At 40.6% G+C, this 19,454-nt stretch overlaps 1 protein-coding gene across 1 annotated transcript in view; it reads right to left on the reverse strand.

Annotated features, from left to right (window-relative positions):
• Nucleotides 1-2,635: 2,635 nt before the first annotated feature.
• ANKFN1 (ankyrin repeat and fibronectin type III domain containing 1) overlaps nucleotides 2,636-19,454 on the reverse strand; it is a 119,094-nt gene continuing 102,275 nt past the window's right edge. The window contains exons 15-21 of the mRNA XM_056505565.1: nucleotides 18,236-18,451; nucleotides 16,013-16,179; nucleotides 14,515-14,665; nucleotides 12,554-12,722; nucleotides 8,916-9,082; nucleotides 5,546-5,765; nucleotides 2,636-3,423 (exon numbers count right to left, since the gene is read on the reverse strand). Of these exons, the coding sequence (XP_056361540.1) occupies nucleotides 2,636-3,423; nucleotides 5,546-5,765; nucleotides 8,916-9,082; nucleotides 12,554-12,722; nucleotides 14,515-14,665; nucleotides 16,013-16,179; nucleotides 18,236-18,451 (1,878 nt within the window). The remainder of the gene's footprint in view (nucleotides 3,424-5,545; nucleotides 5,766-8,915; nucleotides 9,083-12,553; nucleotides 12,723-14,514; nucleotides 14,666-16,012; nucleotides 16,180-18,235; nucleotides 18,452-19,454) is intronic.

The following is a 19,454-nucleotide window of genomic DNA, read 5'->3' on the forward strand; positions in this document are numbered from 1 at the left end:
CTAGGTGTTCACTACTATTCTTTTGAGGAAACCCAAAATAGGTAGGGATAGCAATTTTGAACAAAGAATGTATACTTTTGCCTAAAGATAATTCAGTGCTTGATAGCCAGAAGTATTTAAACCCAGAACTGCCAGTTAGTTCTTTGACTGTTAAAGTTTGTGGAAGAACCTCAATCTGGAGGCAATAGATCAAGGAAGCACATCCCATTGGCCATCACCTAAACACTACTTCCACAGCAAGGTTCAAATCAAGACAGGATAGATTTTGGCTGGTATTTGCACTCCAAGAGTCAAATTTCACCTCAGCACAGAAGATTATGATGAAGTTAAGGCCTTCCTACAAGTAAAGAATCCATTCCATTATTAGATACATGACTGCTTCTGGAAAGGTCCAGCAGCAGGAGCAGATAAGAGGTTTTTACATCCTTATCTCACCAGCAGTGTGTGGATCTCTGCTGGAGATTTTGCTACTTCTTGCCCTCATTGTTCCTGATGAGCCAAAGTGAGGTGGATTTCATTTAGGAACATCTTGGTTTATCTCAATATTTCCTGCAAAAACATACAGCCTCAGTGTACAGTTATTTTATTATTTAATAGTTTTATGGAAGTTTTCTTTAGAGGCAAAACAGATGAGGGGAGCCTGGGTGGGGTGCTGGACACTGGAAAACTGTGTCAATTATTTTGATTCTGTGCAGGAGCTTTACATTGTTTGTCTCTCCCTGGTGAAAATCCTTCTGCTAATAAACAGAATCTAGAGTAACCAGCTGTGAGTGCCCTCAGTGACAGTCAGACATCTCTGCTTGGCTCTGTGGTGAGTCAGGCTTTCCCCATCCCCAGTTCCATACAATGTGTGCCCTTCTAGCTGTAAATGGGCACTGACACTGCTGCTCCCCCTGCATCTTCTCACCCACAGGAATTTTTGGTGTGGGTCTCATCCAAACCCTGTGGGAGTGAATGGAAGTCTTTCCATCCTCACTTTGGATCAGGTAATGAATGAGTATTTTTGGTGCAAAAAGTTAACTTCCTGCTCCCAAAAAGAGAAGTTACAAATGTAAATCCCTTACAGAAAATTTTTGCCCTTCCTATCACTGCAAAGACTCTTCTTGGCTTCCACATACTGACCAAGCAGAAAATAGTGAATAACATTTATTTTTGAATTTATGGATTGAGTTCACAGGGATTTTAATAGCACTGGGGTTATGGAAGTGCTATTTTAATAAGGACCACAGATCATGGGCCCAAATCCTTACCTTTACCTCAAGGACTTGTAAACTCAACTATTTAACTCAAATCTCTTTATTGGGGGCCTTAGAATGTATCCACCTGGAGGCTGGAAAACCAAAAGGTAGAAGGCTACACAAACACAGAGTGAGGGAATTTAACCAGCAGGAATGTGGCCTATAAAATTAAACTTCAAGAACTGTTTAAGAAAATTAAAGCTTGTGCAACAGCTTGGGTTTCTCTACACATTAGTTCATTTCTTGGTGACTCCAGTGTTCTTATTAATATAGATTTAATTTTTGAGATTGTCTTCTGTAGTGTTCCAAGGTTGATTGTGATTGCAAAGGACAAAACCCTGACTCACTGTAATTTGCCTTTACACAATATAGCAAGATCCCAACCTCCTTATCATATTAGTATTTATTTGGGGCCCAAAGAAAATAAAAATCTTAGATTCAAACTGCACCCCAAACTTCCCTAGTCTGAATTGCCAGGATATCCTAGCTTCAGACATAATGATCAAATGCCCTTGGAGTTTATGGTGAATATTCAGAAATAAAAATAGAAATGTTTCTTTCCAATGGTTCTGTGAGAGTGATGCTGACACAACAAAATGTGCTCTTGTGTGGTGGGGAGAAGAAAAACTTTGCTTCAATCTTACACAGACCCTGCATATTATTTGTCTAGAACCTGGCCTCATTCTGCCTGCTCTTGACCTCAAAGGTTCATCTCCTGAGCTTTTAAAACAACTTGCTACTTAAATAATTTGAAATCTAAGCTCCTGACAAAACAATTGCAATAATTATGTCAGGCTCCGGCAGCATTCAGAGATGGAGTTGATTACATTTTCTAGATATTGAAAGAATTTTCATTTCTTTAAGTGGCTAGAAACTCTGGGCTATTTGTGTTACTAGACCAGTTAGCATTTCACTTATATCCAACCTAAATCCATTCAAGAAAAGCTGAAAAGTAGATAAAATGCAGGAGATGGTGGGAAACATATTAATAGACATTTAGGACACAGTCCTAACATAAGGACACCAAGGATGTTATAACTTCTGCTAACTTGCAGGCAGAACCACTCATGCTTAAAATTTTGCATGCTCAGAGAAACATGGAAATGAAGAGACCTGCAAAACCTGATTACTCAATTGCACATTGTTATGTGGTGACTGTTATGACTCTACCTGCAAAGCTGCAGATGCCAGTAATATTAATGCACACTTCATGACAGATGATATGTCTGTGAGAGCAGAAACCTGGTGATGAAGTCAAAAGATTAGGATTCTTTAGAGTGGCAGAAGTTGCCATTTCAGGAGCTGAATTTTTACCAATGGTTTTGAAAGTATGGCCTTTATGATCACAACACTCATCTCTCATGTGGAGTGATGGGAAGCAGTGCAGGATTCTGGAGTTAAAGGGTGCTGCTGAAAACTTCTGGGGCAGCAGAACCCGACTGCTCCTCTGGACTCAGGGTCTGTTGCATAGCACTGTGCACATCTGTGTGTTCTACAGACTCTGTGCTCATGGCCCAGGACTTGCCCTCCTCACCCAGAAATCTTGTTTCATAGGGCTCCACGTGGACATCCTGCCTTGGTTCCTCATCCTTGCCTTTCCCATCCTCTGAAAGGCTGGGTGCATGAGGTACAAAAGTGCTCTCAGACCCATGGATGGGAATCTTCCCCTGCTCGCTGGAGGTAGGTTCTTGAGACAAATCTGGAGATCTCATGAGGTGCTGGGTGTAGATCCCTTCTGACAGAGAGCCCACCTGGGTCTCGCTGTGCACGCGCAGCCAGCGGTGCTGCCGGCTGAAGTAGTTGTAATGTTGGTGTTTCCCCAGCCTTTTTTTCCCTAAAAAGCCCAGTGGCTGCTTGGAGCTGGAGGACTTGTCCGTGCTTTTGGGTGTAAGCCCTGCCATTGTCAGGCTGCTCATCTGCTCTGTGCAGCTCTCAGCACTGGTGTCCAAGGCTCCACACTCTGTCAGGCTTTCCCTCAGCGCCAGGCAGGGCTTCACGTCGTGGGCTTGGAGCACGTTGGGTGCACTGCCCCCCAGGCCACTGCCAGCCTGCTGGGAGATGTCCTGGCAGGAGGAGTACAGCAGCTCTGATTCCCTGGGGCTCAGCGCGTCGCTGGAGTCGTAGTCGCTGTCGGTTGGCAGGAAAACCTCGGAGCAGCCTTCTTCATCCGAGCAGGGCTGCGAGTCTGCAAGGAGAGCTGGTTAGCACCCACGGGACAAGCTCAGCAGAGAAATGCCTCAACTGGTGTTTATGTGGGTTTTGTCTTAATTTTAAATCTCCAGTGCTGGAAATGAACGTGTGTTTCCTCTGTGGAATTGCCACGGGCCGAGGTGACAGCAAAGGCAGTCAGAGAGGATTTATCAGGGAGGAGTTACAGATGTGTTAGACAGGTGGTGGCAGAATTAGGAAAACCAGAAATAATTAATTTTTTATGTTAAAGACAGGGAAAAATAATTTTAATTTGGATTAAGTTCTGAGAGGATGTTTTCTTATATCTTGCTTGTCTACTAAATTTCATAGACATGGAGATTTGTGAGAGAGAAAATCTCTAATCCAGGTTCTGTTATTATTAAAGATGCCAGTTAAGTTACTGTAGATTTATATCTCTGTAATGGTGAGCAGGGTGCAACTCTAAGAGGCTCAAGGCACAACATGGAGGTTGATGCCCTTTTGGCCATCAGGTGTATTGTGTGTTTAAATCCAAAACAGACACACTAATTCAAAAAGTAATTTGAAAAATTTGAAAAAAATATTTGTGGACCAAGTCCCACACTGGCACTGAAATTGCTTCTGTCTTTTGGCTTCAGGAGGATCAATAAGATAAGAAATAGTGGTATGTGTGATAGAATAGATTGATGCTCCATTGCCCTGGATAGTTTATCTTAGATTCCAGGAATTAAACATTGATTTTATACAGTGCTGGCTGCTCACTTGGAGCTCGTGTAAATTGCCATAGAGCCCAGCATTAATGAATCCAGGGTGTGCAGGACAAGATAATGCTGCAGTTCCCACTATGCCAGAGCCAAGGATTATTCTGCATTCATGGTCTGTAATACAAGGGAAAAACAGCACAGGGAGGAGTGCTGAGAAAGAACACCACAGTATAATGGAGTGGAGCAAAACACCAGCCTCTTCAGGTTTCTTTTAACCTCATGAAATCTAATCTGAATAGATTTATTCATTTTCCTTAACTGCATAAAACTGCCAATTTGAAAAATCCCCAAAATATTAATACTATAATGGTCATGGCAGTTGTTTAATGCAGCATCTGTTGCTTTTGTTTCTACTGTTTCATTTACTTGCTGCTTAAAGACAGCTCAGCAGAATGGTGGTTTATATTTTTCTCCAAAGTTCTTATTTTGTTAGCAAAATGGGTGTTGCTGTTTCCTTTGCCTCATCTTTATTTGTTGTGATACATTTCTTTCATCAGTTTAATTTTCTGGCTATGCAGAGAAGTAATAATGGTCAGTGAGGTGGGTACTTATTTGTGTAATTTAAAATGTTTGTCTAAAACACTGAGAACTCTGAGAGGTGTGTGAGAACAGCTGTTAAACTGGACTACTGGCACTAAAATTTGCTTTATCAAAACAAAGCAAGAGAGGCATAAGAAATAATTGCTGCAGAGCAGAGGAACACTTGGTGTAATACCAGAGAAACAGAAGGTGGCAAATGGAAACTAATGAAAAATCTGTGTTAGATGCTGTAAAATTAATGAAAACTGTGGGAAAGAATAATAGATACATGAGTGATGAGAATGGGTCAGTAGCTTTTGCTAGCAACTCATGTCTCATCAGTCTAATAAACTCTGAACATGTGCACAATTAATACACAGACATTGTCAGAGCTCTGAAGAGCTTTTGGTAATGTTCTTTACCATAGGCTCTGCAGCTGTAATTGGGATGAAGAGAAAGCTCCCTCCATATAAAATAGCAGATTGTTGGTGTAGGCAACAAATGAAGCAGGCAGCTTTCATCATGGATGGATTTTACTGGAATTCTGGACATCATGGAGAAGCCAGTGATAGCACTTGTCCCTTCCAACCTGTTCATTAAATGATCTGGAACAGTGAGGTGACAAAGTTGGCTGATGATGAGCAGTTATTCTGAGTAGCTGAAAATAAAAAATGACTGTAGAGATTATAGAAGGATCTCAGGATACTGAGTGGCAAATGATTGATAAAATGAGTGTTAAAATACCTTGAGAGTTGTGTGAAAAAATTTACTCCTTTTATAAAAAGACATACAAGAACTGTTATAATTAAAAGTGTGTTCAAAGAGTGCTTGGTGAACAAATAAGAGTTCTCTTACCACTCACAGCTTTTCTCCTCTGGATTCTAGGCTCAGGGGAAGAGGGAGGTGAAGGAAGACAATCTAGATGTGAAGAGGTGGAGCTCATTTTCTTCTGAGATTGTTCTTCTGAAAGATCTACAAGCTTCTTTATGGGCAGGCCTGCTGCTGGCTGCTTGTATCTTGCATACTGCAGTGCTTCTGTGATCCATCTCATGTCCCTCCAGATCTCATCAATTTGCTGTGGAGAAAACAATAGTGACAAAATACAGTTAAGTCTGAGTATTAATTTTACCTAAGTCTGTACTTTTTTCAAGTGCCCAAGTAAGTCTATAGTTACTGCCAAGAGACAGCAGCAGGATCCCCCAGAAGAACATTCAGATTGAGGTGGTCTGAACTGATTTTGGTTAAGAGGTTCCTCAGTTAAGAATTTGTAGTTAGGAGGGGTGAATCCAGACCTAAAGTCTGACATGGAAAGAACATGAAAATTTTGTTTTGATGGAATAAAAAATTGATCAGTTTGTAGAACATCTGGAAGTTGGTTTGATTCTCTACTGGAATAAAAGTGAGACTTCTGGAGCATCTTTGCAAACCCAAGTTAAAGCAATTGCTCAGGTCAGACCTAGTCTTTAACAAAGAACATACACACGTGTGGGTACATAAATGGAGGGCAGAAGCACAGCTATGAGCCAAACTGCACTTTCTCCCTTACCATTTTAGTCTGCATGCATTTTAAAAGTATAAATCTACAGAAAAGCAGTTCTAAGACATGCCTGTTGATGGCAATAAGAGACAAGTGCCTAAATCAATAGCAGGATGTAGATTTAAGTATCTCTGCAGAGAGAAAAGATACTGTTTAATGTGGGTCTGAAGAGTCTTTTGGTAATGGAGCACTTTCAACATCTTTTAACGTCATCTTCAAGCCATTCAAGATCTTTGATGGCTGAGCAAATGTTGCAACCATCAAATGGCAGTAGCTGTGAGTAAATACCCTCCTGCTGCAGTGCCCTTTCTAGAAGTTCCCTGCACTTTTCCTATAAAAGGTTCTGAATTTCAAGTGAGCTTTCCTATTAATATTGCAGTGTTTGAGGGAAGCTGCTTTGCAGTTACACAAGCTACATTCTGCAAGAATGCAGTGGGAGTTCTAGGTCAGTAATGGAGAGGCAAAAGTGAGGGGTACTTTGTGCAGTGGCAGTTGTCTGATAGGGGAGTGGCAGAGGGATCAGAGAGTGACAGAGATGACTTCTCTTAGCTGGAGCTACTTCACAAAATGCATATTCAAAGTGTGAAATTTACTCCCAAGGGATGCTGTAGATGCCAGATTTGCTGGGGTAGTTCCTGATGAGCCGTGTTGGAGGCAGGATAGCTGGGCAGATGGATCTTGGTTTTAACCTAGTATGGCCATTTTTATGTAAAGGTGAAATCCTGACTCCAATGATGTCAGTGCAAGCCATGCCACTGAGTTAATTTGAGCTAAGAATATACATCAATAGGAATAGCAAATGGTTCAGAGATTAATTCATAATCCGGCATAATTTCAAGACTTCAGTGTAGCTCCATGAAGAGAATTCCAGTTAGCAAACATCTCACCTATTTGATTTTAGAGATTTTATACATCCTTTCTGTGATCCTTCCTCAACCCCAAACAAGAACCATCCTGCATGCAGTTTATTAAAATGCAAATCCTGGTTGGTTTTTCACCTGGTGCTCTTCTTCAGGACATTGTAATGAACTGTGGTTCTTTTACAATTTAGGAGCATTTGAAGCATTATATGATATAAATTACAGTTTAACTTCAGTTTTAGTTTCAATGTCTGTAGATTTCTTTCCTTTCTAACATTCTGGTAAAGACTCCAAGTACTTTGTATTCTGGTTGGGGTTTTTTCAATCATTTTTACTTTTCAGTTGCCCTCTGACTCCTTTTCAGAACTGCATTTATATAGACTCCCTTGCTCTTTACAATGTTTGGTTTGTGTAGTGACTTCAACACTGTCTTAGATCTGGGATCACACAAATGCTCTTGTGGTTTCGTGGTCACCACTGAAGATTGCGGTATGTGGTGGGCAGAGATATTTTTGCCAATAGGTGGAATACAGCTGGTTTTCATTTGAGAGGAAACCTGACAAGCCTAATACACTGTCACAATAATTCAGCACAAAACAGGGTAGTTTAAAATGTTCTCCCATATTTTCCCAGCATAGATATGTGATTCAAACACTTTGGAGAAGAGGAACACAGAGCTGTCTATACAGTACCTGTATATTAATATACAAATGCTTGGGTTTGATGTGAAGGATGAAAATTTTTCAAATTCTTCTGCAGACTGCAAGAAAGCTAGATTTTCTGAGTGTGAGAATGAGAGGTGACTGAAAGTAAAATGGATCTTCCCTCTCTGCCCTGCTGCAGTTTGCCAAAAGTGGACAAGGCAAAGGGGGTCTGAATGCAGAACAAAGATAAATAGAAATATTATTCTTTTGTTCATAACTATGGAGGGCCAAACATCTTGTCAATGGGATAAATGGTGTCTTGGCCCCTATTCCAACAGAAGACAGCTTGAATATTAAGAATATAGAGCTGTAAAGTTATTTGCATCTCTTTGTAGAAAGACAGTCAACTGTGCCCGTAGATATACTCTGCAAAAGTCATGAGCTCTATCTATAAATAACCAATTGCCAAAATAGTTTGCAGAAGGACAGGGTTTGCTATGCTGCACAACAGAGTGTAGTTCAAAGACCCTGAGTTGAGTAGGTAAAGTCTTGATTTGGGAACAGTAGAGGAAATTCAGGATGAAGGACAGAGAATAAACAAATTGGACAAGTATGGTAACACTGGTGATCCTCCTGCACTGGAGGCCTGGAGCAGTGCCACTGCATGGTGCTGGCCAGGCTCACAGCTGCTTTTGGGGCCAGCTTGACATCTGAAATGCAGAGCTGTATTCCTGAGTGTGATATTGTTGGTGGAGATTGTCTCCACAACCTAGTCTGAATTTTCGTTTTAATTTTTTTAATTGCCACATTATCACGGTGAAAAATGTCCCCATTTCATACAGACAAAGAAAAACTCTTACACAAATGAATGCCCAGACATGGTGCTAGCTTACCTCACGTTAGATGGGAGGGAGTTTTACAAGCAGGCTGACACATTTCTTTATAACAGTCTAGTATAACTGTCATTTGATTTTACCCATAAAAATCCTTCTATAAAAGCAACAACTAAGGAAAGCATGTTCTGGGTTTGAATTTCATAAAAACAGAATTGCACTTTTGATACAACTGGTCTTTTTATGATGTCTGTGAATAATTCTCCATTTAGATTTCAAATTACAGCCCCATGCAATTTTTAAGAAAGCCACCTTAAAATCTCCTTGGAATAGTCAGAAACAGACTATTACCTGTATGTAGTCTATAACTTGCTGGTGTCTTTGTTTGGCTGCAGCGACTTCACTGTCTGAAATTGCTTCCCTCAGGGACTGCTGGGTTTTCAGAGAGTCCAGCTCTATGACAGCAGAAAGGCGGCAATACAGGCTTATAAATTTTTCCTTGTAACAGCAAAAATGAACTGTGAAAAGACCAAGTGCAAAGGAAAATTGTTACATTCTGGTTATGAAATATGAAATCCTTAGCTTGCAGAACACAAATTTTATTAAATATAGTAGCTAACTCTGGATGGGTTTCTTTAAGCTGGAAATAAATAATCCAGGCTTCAGTTCTCCTCTCATTTACACTGGATTTAGTCTGTAACTTCACTGATTTCAAAAGAGTAATTTCTAATTATATCTAAGTGAAGGGATAATCAGGCCCTTAGTATGTAGCTCCAGAGGCTATCTTTCCCTTGATAGCTTTAATCAGAAAGGCTATTTCTGAGGCTTTTATAGCTCATCATTTCTTTTATCAAGAAAGTAGTGACATGACTGGAAAATGAAACTCATATTTTATTTTTTTTAATTGAGTGTTTCAGAATGAAAGGATTATTTTGAAGGCTGATAGCTTTCTCTTGGGCTATGCTGGCTTAAATCAGGAACTTCAATGTAAATGACTCAGGAGGAAAAGCATTGCAGTGATATCAGAGTTTGGGGGAAACAATTAAAACTCTTTTAGGTGTTATCACACATCATCCTCTGAAGTCTCCTGCAGAAGAGTAACACAGAGAGTTCAGACATGACCTCCTGCTTTGTGTAATTTGACTTTGGAGCAGCACAGAACTATCCAAACTGTACCAGAGGTAACAGAGACAGAACAGCTACAGTGCCACAGAGCTTTGCAAATATTAATTTACCTGGTATGTTAAAGCTACATTATTCCAGAACCTGCCACTGCTCAGGCAAAACTGAGCAGTTACCTCTCCAAATGGCAGTGCAGACATACTGAAACTTGCTGAGGGAGAGCAAGTTTTCAGAAATACTTCCCCATTCATTGGTGCTGCAGTAAATGCAAACATACAGCAAGATCTTGTTAGAGCAGCGAGTGCCAGTCAGATTTACTGCTGCTGCTCTCCTGGACTGGGGCAGGACATTTTTCAGGGTGTTCCAGGTATGAAATGCATATATTCTTCTCATCAGAAATATTAACCAAAAAAAAAAAAAAAAAAAAAAAAAAAAAGAAATGAAAACAGTGTCCCATGTCTACTTATCCCTGACAAACAATTAGACAACATGATTAGAATAATTGAGAATATGATTAGAAGAATTGAGAAGAATTTGTTGAACTAAGAGATCCAATCACATTTTTGGTGTTAACAATAAAGGCCTAATCTGAACATAGAAATCTCATTAAAAAGTGAAAGAATGAATTCTACCTTCTGGTTTCAGCAATGCCTAGATATTGCAGGGATCCAGTGTGAATAGTGTGTGGTCTTCCAGTACATATGCCATATGTGGTGGACTCCTGAGTGAATTACAGCTGCGGTTTCGGCTCCAGTGCTGAAGTTTCGAGCCTTTGTGGTTTTAAGTCAGACCCTTTAATGTTACTTTAACAAATGTTACTTCAACGTAGTCTTTTGTGGTTATGCAATTATATAGTTGGTAGCCACCAGCTAATGGGGAATGGAAGCTTCTAATATTTGAGATGTGAATCACAGTCACTTTATAGAACATCAGGGATACATATATAATAAGTCGTATTGAAATGTCATCTGCCTTTGGCCAGAGGACTGCTTACTTAAAAAAATACTCAGAAGTAAAATTCAGCTTTCCATACTGTTTTCTCCACCATGAACTGCTTTCCCACTGCAGCAACATTGCTGAACAGAGAGGCTGCACCAGGAATGCCTTTTGGGAGATGGCTCTGTTGCATATTTGCCAGTGCCACACCATCCCATGCAGGCTCTATTGATTTGTCAGACCCATGCAGGCTGTGTCCCTGAAATGAGAGGCACTCCTGCCCCTGTCCTGTGTCCCCCTAATGAGAATCAAATAGTCTGCACAACCTCTAGTGAGGAGATTATTTGCATCAGAGATTAATATGCTCTGTGCATTAATTTGCATAGCAAGGCAGCAGGCCCCTCTCACCAGGAGAAGTGATGTGCTCCGTACTCAGAGGCCAACAGGCTTCAGGGTGGCACATCTGAAGATAAAAGTCTGGCTTTAGGGCACTTCAGCCATGGCTGTATGACCCAAAGCACTGAGCTAACTCTTCTCATTCAATTACATTAGCTTTCCTTTGAAGGGGTAACTCTTCCTTGGCAGGCTACACCATGTATTGTGTGGCTGTTCCACTCATAATTGTATGGCAGCTCAGCTGGCATCTGTCCTCCCAGGGGCAGCAGAAACCCCCAGAGCTGTCATGGGCACCACTGTGTGCTGTGGCTGATGTGGCATAAACCCAGTACTGTACTCCTGCCTGATCCAAATGCAATTTGTGTTGCTGGGTGATGGTAGCTCATGGATGAGTTGTGACTGCAGAAACACAGGCAAGGCAAGACACTCCATTAATATCTAATCTCCTACATAAGTGATTTGAGCAGCACTTGGCACTGATACACAGAAGATAGGAAAGTAATGGTGTCACATAAACACCTGAGAGGGACATCACTAGGGACACAGTCCCCACTAAGGCCTCTCCTGCAGTGGCTCCTGGTGTACTTAGTCGATCAGTTTTGGCTCATACCTTTCACTCTTCTCCAAGGCAGAGGAAAGAAAGATCCCCAGTTTTACAGGCCAGAAGGAAACAGAGCAGACTGATGTGTAAGGCTCAGCAGCCCCCACATTTTAATATTCTTTCTAAAAAGAACTGTTAAGTCTTTATGAGCTGCTTTTATGTGGAACCTTTTCTCTGTGGACCAAAGAAGAAGAAATGAGAAATAGAGGACCTTGAAGCTAAAGCATCTTATGCCTTCTGTGAAACAGCTGGAAAACTCTGTTTTGGGGAATTCTTGCCCAGTCAGCAATGCAGTGGAAGAAGAGAGCTGAATCTGCTACAGCACAAGATGTGCTCTCCAAAGAAAGAGATTCAAGTCCAGTTCTTAGGCATTTTTCAAAACAGGCTTTTGCTGCACCACAGCAATAGGACAGTCTCCTGCATTTTTCCAGGTATCAAAAGGAAAAAGATGCCTCTCACATGGGAAAATCTATTCAGACCTTTCACAAAGCTGTGAAGGAGTCAGACCTTGAGTAGGGCCATCTGCAATCAGGATCTGCATAAATCCCCATCACAGAACCAGCGATTATCCTTGTGACAATGCAGAGAGATGTTTTTTACATCTCCTGTCACACTCCAGCCTTGCTGTGTCATGTGTAATTTCTCTTGGTTCTGTGTTTGAAAGAACATCATCTTGCAAAGGAGCTTCTAGACACATAGTGGATAACTGTGGGCCTTGCTCTCTGCTTTGCATTTCAATAACGATGGCTACAGTGAATGCTTTAAGCGCCCTGCTCCCTCTGTAACTTGTACACCGTTATAGGCAGCGTTGTTGCCAAAGCCATCATGTGATTTATTGACTCTCCACTGGGACAAGGGGGAAAACAGATACAACTTTGTGACTTTATTATAAGGAGACTGGGTTAATATTTCTAGGTGAAGCAAGCTACTATACCGAGTTCAAACATCTGAAGAGGGAGGTTAAGAAATCCTGAGTGTGGGGTGTAAGGATTATTCTGTCCTGGGGCAGTGCAGACGTCGTCTGGGGCGGGGAGCAGGAGAAGAAAGGAGACATTGTGACCCAGTTCCAACACCTCCTGTGTGTACAGACGGAAGTGCTTAGCCTGTACAGGGACACGCGCGGGGGAAGGAATAGGAGAGAATTACAACATGGCACTTATATAAACAACACCCCAAATGATATAAAACATTAAAGAAAATTTGCACAACATCAAGCTCGGAATTTTTATAAAACGTAAATATTTGGGGCGGGGGTGGGGGGGTGGTGGCTAAATGTGGGTTCATGTCACTACATAAAATAAAGATTTAAAGCTGCAATGTTCCACATTAAAACAACACACACAGACACAGCCCCCCTGAAAACAACATTTATGTTTCTTATTAGGCAGAAAATGATCACATGCCATGTGCTTTTCAAGATTATGATTGCATAATTATGTGAAAACATGAAAATGGATTCAATTAAAAACCTTTAAGATTCAATTTAGGGTTGGTTAAGAGAAATATGCAGCCCTCCCTCAACACAGCACTGAGCAGGTTTAACAAGTGCTGCAGCAAGAGAAAATGGCCCAGGCAGAAGTGGCCTGAGGCTGCTCAGAGCTGCTATTGCAGAACTGCCTTCTGCCCTGGCTGTGCCCCAGTGCCACTGTCCCTGCTCCTGGTTACCACAAAAATAATAAAAATACATAAATAAATCCGTGGAATTAAAAATGCAATTCATTAACATAAAAATTTGGTGCTGAGCCATCAGGCCATTTGCATCTGTGTTTAACTGCAAGGTCATGCTGATGTCTATCTCTCAGGCACAATAGATGAGCTCAGATGCTTGGCTGAGCTGCAGCCTCAGGAACATATTGCACCATGATTTCAATATTTTATTCCCTAACTGTAAAAGAAAAAAAAAAGTTGCACAAAAGGTATAACCTCCAAGAAAATGCAATAACATAGAGACCTGTACAGAGCCCTATTGAATTAGAGTGACTGACCACAAGGCAGCACACCATCTGTCTTAATTTTGGATTTACTTGAGTCTTACTTGGCTCTTCCCAGGCTAGAAGGTGAAGCACTGATGGATTCCTTTTTAAAAGCAAAGTCTAAACCTTTCAAAATCAAGAAATGTAGAACCAGATTAATTTATTTTAAGACCACATCTTTCTAGCTGCACAAACAGACCTTGAAGTGAATATAAAGTTGATTTACTTCTACTTTAAGACCTCTTTACCCTTGCAGACCAAAATAAAATGGAATTCATGTAAACAAGAAACAAACTTCTTAGCTTATTTTTTCATGGATCTTTCACATCATAGATTATTCTCCCTGACTTTATTTATTCACATATGCATTTCTTGTACCGAAATGTAAAGCCAGAAGCCAGACACCTCTCCTCACCCACAGCAATCTGGAGGTCTGGGACTTTGTGTTTTAGAAGGGGTACATTCATCTGTGTGCAAAAGAAAAGCAAAATGCTCTATCTTTACCAGGCCTTTCCTAAAGCCTCACTCGAAACAGAAACACTCTCAGAAAACAGTCACTTGCTGTACTTGCTTGCAAAAATGCCTGTTTTTCTTTGTCATGTTGGTAAAGGTGCTCAAAATGACTACTTTCATGTAAATGTGCTTATTTGCACCTGCCTGAAGTTGCACAAATAAGCTCAAAGATGAAAAAAATAGCAGGTAGTTGAAATTAGTCTCTTAATCCTTGAATGTTTGCATGCCCAGGACAAGAACTGTTTTACTGATGTTCCCCCTTAGAATAATGGATATAAAACTTCTCTGCTTTGCTTTTCTTGCAACCCTGACACTGAATCCCTACTTTTCAGAGGCACAGTTTGTAGCTTTTTGTTGCTTCTTAGGAACGGGGTTTTAAAAAGGTGATAAATCCCACAAAGGCAAGTACCTGATGCAGAGGTAGATTGATCTGTTTGAGGAGAGCTTTCACTGCCGTCTGGAGCTCATACAAGAACAATTGAGTAGGGCAGTCTGAAGCATGATCCATACTTTCCACAGATTCTGAGCCAGAAAGTGTTTGGATCCATTCCCACTCATCTCTGTATGTTGAGTCAAGTTAAAATTAGAAATATAACAACAGTTCAATGCACAAGCAGGAATTCGGTGTATGTGCATTTGGGATCTGTTGATCATTTAATCCTCATATACCAAAACATTCTAAACTTGTGCAATCTTGATTGGACTTTGAAAAGTTTTATTTTTCTAACACATGTACATCAGGCTGAACATTCCTCTGAAGTCCAACTGCCTTTGAAATACTTCAGAAAGACTTCTCATTTCAGTTTTTATTTTTTTTTTTTTTACATTCTTCATTCCCTACCTACCACAATATTTTAAAAAACATGCATTGGAAATTGTTACAATTAACAGGAAGTTTGATCTCTGTGAAGGACTGTCTTCTACTCACTGCAACCAAAGAACTTCCTGCTTTCCTCCACATGTCTCTATTTGAGACCTGATAAACATGGGAATCATAGTTCTGGATCCAATCCCTAATTCAATCTGCTATTCAGTCTTGAATAGCAGCCAGCATCAAACATTGAAAAAAAAAGAATGTACAGGAAACCCCACTACAAGACAAGTAATAGTTGTGGTATAATCGCTGCTAAATAAAGATCTGATCTTAAACTTTAAGAGTTGGGATTGTTATAAATTCTGAAGCCTTAGCCTTTATGTTCCTTCCAACATTGTTAGCGTTCACTACTACATTCTGGATATCCTTGTTATCTATGTAAATATCCAGTTCCTTTTTCCTCATGCAAAATTCTCAGCTGGTTGCTGAAATATGTGGGATTAAAAAGCTCCAGAAAAAGCTCAGTAAAATGAGTTGCCCCCCAGGCAAGGACCAGGCATTCAAACAGGGCCCTTGCCAGTGGGTGAGGGAAGCAGTGGACAAGGGGAAAATGGCTTTCCCAGAGCACAGCAGTGTGCTGGGTGTTTGCATTTATAAATATGGTTTTCAATTGCTGTGGTTTAGCTTGAAAAAAAACAGATATCATATAAGAGAATCAACAGAAAAATTCTCCACACCAATGCCCCACAGTCAGTGACAATCCATGGAAAGGTGGTACTGAACCCACTGAAGACTGAGTCAGGGCTGCAGACTACAATCCTCTGAACAGATCGTTACCCCTGGGCAGGATTGGAATAACCATGGAATACCATCCTTAGAAACCAATGAGCCCCTATCCACGTGCTCTGGATGGATCCTCAGACTGCTGGGAAAACCCAGGTGCACCTGCTCAGCTCAGCAGGGCTCTCTGGGGTGGCACACACCACAGCCAAACCTGCTGCTGCAATGGCAGAATTGCCTTGGCATTAACGTTTGATCCATTGTTTCCAACTTTAAACAACTGTTCTCTGTGTGTATCTGTGTGTTCACTTACTTGGAGACGTTGCTGTTGTCTCGGATTTTGACGTGACACAGGACATTGGGCAGCTTCTGCAACACAAGCACTTTGATCTGATCCACAGAGCTGCAGAGTTTAAGGTAACCCAGATACAAGCCAGGAGGGAGGCGCTGCTGACTTCGTTTGTGATAGGAAAGTATGTCCTGTTTTAAGGGAAACAGTCCTGCATTAAAATCTCATACTTTTTTCCACATAAGCAGAAGAGTTTCAGAGCAAAAAGCAACAAATGTTTTTACAGCCCTTGTTCCCAATTCAAAAAGCATTTAAGCACATGCTTAAGAATATGAATAATCTCTGGTAGTTTGGGTGCACTTGGACAGTTTCTCACTTAAAGCCATACACAGGATCTCTAAGGTCTCCATGTCATGCAGGAACTGGCTCTGACAACCTGAGGTTTCAGTCTTCTGCAACTGTGGTGTTTAAACTGGCTTAAATAACCCGCAGCTCTGCCTCCTGTCTGATCATTTCAGTGGTGAGCCGGGTCAGGGAACTGATTCTTCTGAAAAACAACTTGGGAAAATGAGCAGTTGTTTTTCAGCCCAGCAGTTCCCTGGTTTAGGTTTTGGTTCGTGGCTACACAGAGGGAGCAGAGCAGCGCTGGGGAAGAGCTGGAAGGAAGGGGCTGCAGGAGCCAGGAGTGTCCCCAAGGAAATCCCAGCCCACATCTCTCCAAAACCTGCTCTGTATCACCTGCTGTCAACAGGAAGATCCCTGTCAGCATGGGGCTTGGTAGTTTGCAAAATAGAATTAGTGGCAGCATTTTCTGAACAAATATCTTTATCAACAAATAGAGCTTAGAAGAAATTAGTATTGATGGTGAATTTGCTGAGGCCAGGAGACACTTTTAGAGCTATGTATAGCAGCTCTCCAAAACTACCTGAAAAATGATGTCTGCTGCCATCCATCCTGAGAAATGTGGGCTTCTGCAGTGGGTGAGGATTAAGACACCTGGCCCTATGCCTTTTCTCTTTGAACCATCAGATTATCTGCCAGTGCTATGCTTGGCTCTGACCAGTGCAATTAGACCCTCATTTTCACAAGCACTTCATGAACAAAATACCCACTTGATGATTAAACAAGTAATAGAAGAAAGGGTGGGCATTAGATAGGAATGTGTAAACCATTAGGGGAACATTTTTTCCACTAGGATCTCTGTGGAAATCTGATCAGGCCTCTATTTTGCTTTTCCTAATATAAAACTTTTGCCCAGATTGACAATTTTCTGCACCTTTAACACATTGTAATACATTAAATGTAGCATAGATCAGGTAAGTTTTATTTTCTTTTGGAAACTTTTTAACGTTCCTAAAACCTGGTAACATATATTTTGATTGCCCGTCACTTCCCGGTATGAAAAGCAGAGTCTGTACCCAAGAAAGTGCCTCTAATGCAAAAATTATCCACAGCAGCCATCATCTCATGGACAGTGCTGAAGAAGTGACTAAGGATTTGTCTGGTATTTTGGGTAACTGTGCAACAGTTTTAGGGAGATTGGCTGCTGTTACCTACAGAAAACATGTATTAAATTTAACAAAAATTATCTTTGTTTAATGTGAGTTCAGAGATAATTCTTGAAGGGCTGAACCCCCATGGCTCTCAGGGATGGTGACTGAGCTGAGTGTGCCAAGCAGCTTCTAAGATCAGTCCCTACTTTGGCATTTTTTAATTGCAAGTCTATGAGCATGTGATGCAGAAATTAAAGTGGGGTTATGGTCAGTGAAGGATTCCTTAGTGGCTCTAAGGAACCCTGAACCCCACAGAAAAAATTTATTAAGTAGAACATTAAAGTTTAAAACTGAGATTTAGTTTTCAAGGTTGAATGGAAAAATCTTACAGAGTATAGAAATTCTAAGTGTCTGTATAGGTGCTTAAGAACATCCCAGAGAATTTTAAAGCTTTTTTATATCCCATGGTACAAAATTCCATAGCCTGGTTTCCCAAAATCGATAGAAACTACTATTTTCTGCTAGGACTTTGAAGTAATTTCTTTAGAATGTCATGGATATTTTGCATATTAAAGATCTGATCCCAGACCCACTGGAAGTAATATAAGTCTTTGCTCTCAATGGGAGCCTTGCCATTAATTTTATTGGGCACTGGACTAAGGCCTGAAATTCTACAAAACACTTCCAAAAATCAGAGCTCTGGCACAGGCTTTACAAAAGCAAATAACACACAGTAAGAGAAGCAAAGCACTACCTGGATTGTTATAAGCAAGATGTCTAATGCTGTTGGCTCCTCTGGAGTTGAGAGGGATTTCCTCTGGCTTTGTAGTTTGGATACCTGCATCCATTTGCCATTAAAAAATGAGTACAGACTCTCCACTTCTCTTACAGTAACTATCAGCATATTGCCATGTCGATCCTTGATTGGCTCATAAAAAACTCTGCCTAAATTGTGAGTTCCCAGCAAATTCTAGAAAACAAATATAAAATGAAAGTTATGTATCACATATTGTTTGAAACATAACTTTGTGCTCATTGACATCAGTCCTATTGACTTCACTAAGAATGAGACACTCTGTGTTTCTCCAACCCTTGCCTTACAGTCATATAATTTAGTGACAAAAGGAAATGTTTTTCCTTAGGTTGTGTTTGTAGATTGAGTTGTGGATCCTCTGATGCATTTGGTCCAGTAGTGTTTACTCCAATGTTTAATGGAGAACCTCAGAAAGACTATTACAACTCAATGCCTTTGTAAAAGGTGAATTAATTCACCCATTTATATTTAGGCCAAATTTCCTAGTTTTGCCCAGTCATGTAAAGGTGAAGGATGCAATTTTTGAAAGCACTTGTTGGTCTGCTGGTGATTCATTTGGTTTGAACTTAAGAGCTGGGTGCTTATCTGAACCTTCCCAGAACCAAATGTCAGAGATCATATAAAATTCTTCCTCTTTCCCCAAATCATTCATAACAGAAACTTTAAATATTTTTTTGCTGTGTTCATTAACTATAATCTCCATTCTCAGTTTTAAAATTATTCAGATTATTTTGAGCAACAAAAGTAAGAGATCCTCATGTTTGTGCTGAATGTAAATAATTCTGGAGCTAAACTATGGAGTGTGTTTGTGAAGCACAGGATTTGAAGAGACACGAACCCTTTTACTTCAGATACCAAGAATGTGCTAGACAAAACAGGCAGAAACTAACAAAACTACCAAGGCAAAGCTCTCCAGGAAAATATGTGAGGATTAAAGAAAAGTAATTTTAAAAGACTCCACATAAAATACATATTTTGGTTAAAATCCCTTTCTTCACACAGTAAGGCATCTGCTTATAGGTGCAAACACACTCAATCCAGTGACCAGCCACTGAAGAGATTCCCAGATGTCTAAAAGAAAAATGCCTAACATTTAAAATATGCTCATTACTTTGTGATTTTTCAAGAGATCTACAGTAAGCTGGATAGGGAGAAGGGT

The sequence above is a fragment of the Oenanthe melanoleuca genome, chromosome 18 (assembly GCF_029582105.1).
Source record: "Oenanthe melanoleuca isolate GR-GAL-2019-014 chromosome 18, OMel1.0, whole genome shotgun sequence".
Taxonomy (NCBI): Eukaryota; Metazoa; Chordata; class Aves; order Passeriformes; family Muscicapidae; genus Oenanthe; species Oenanthe melanoleuca.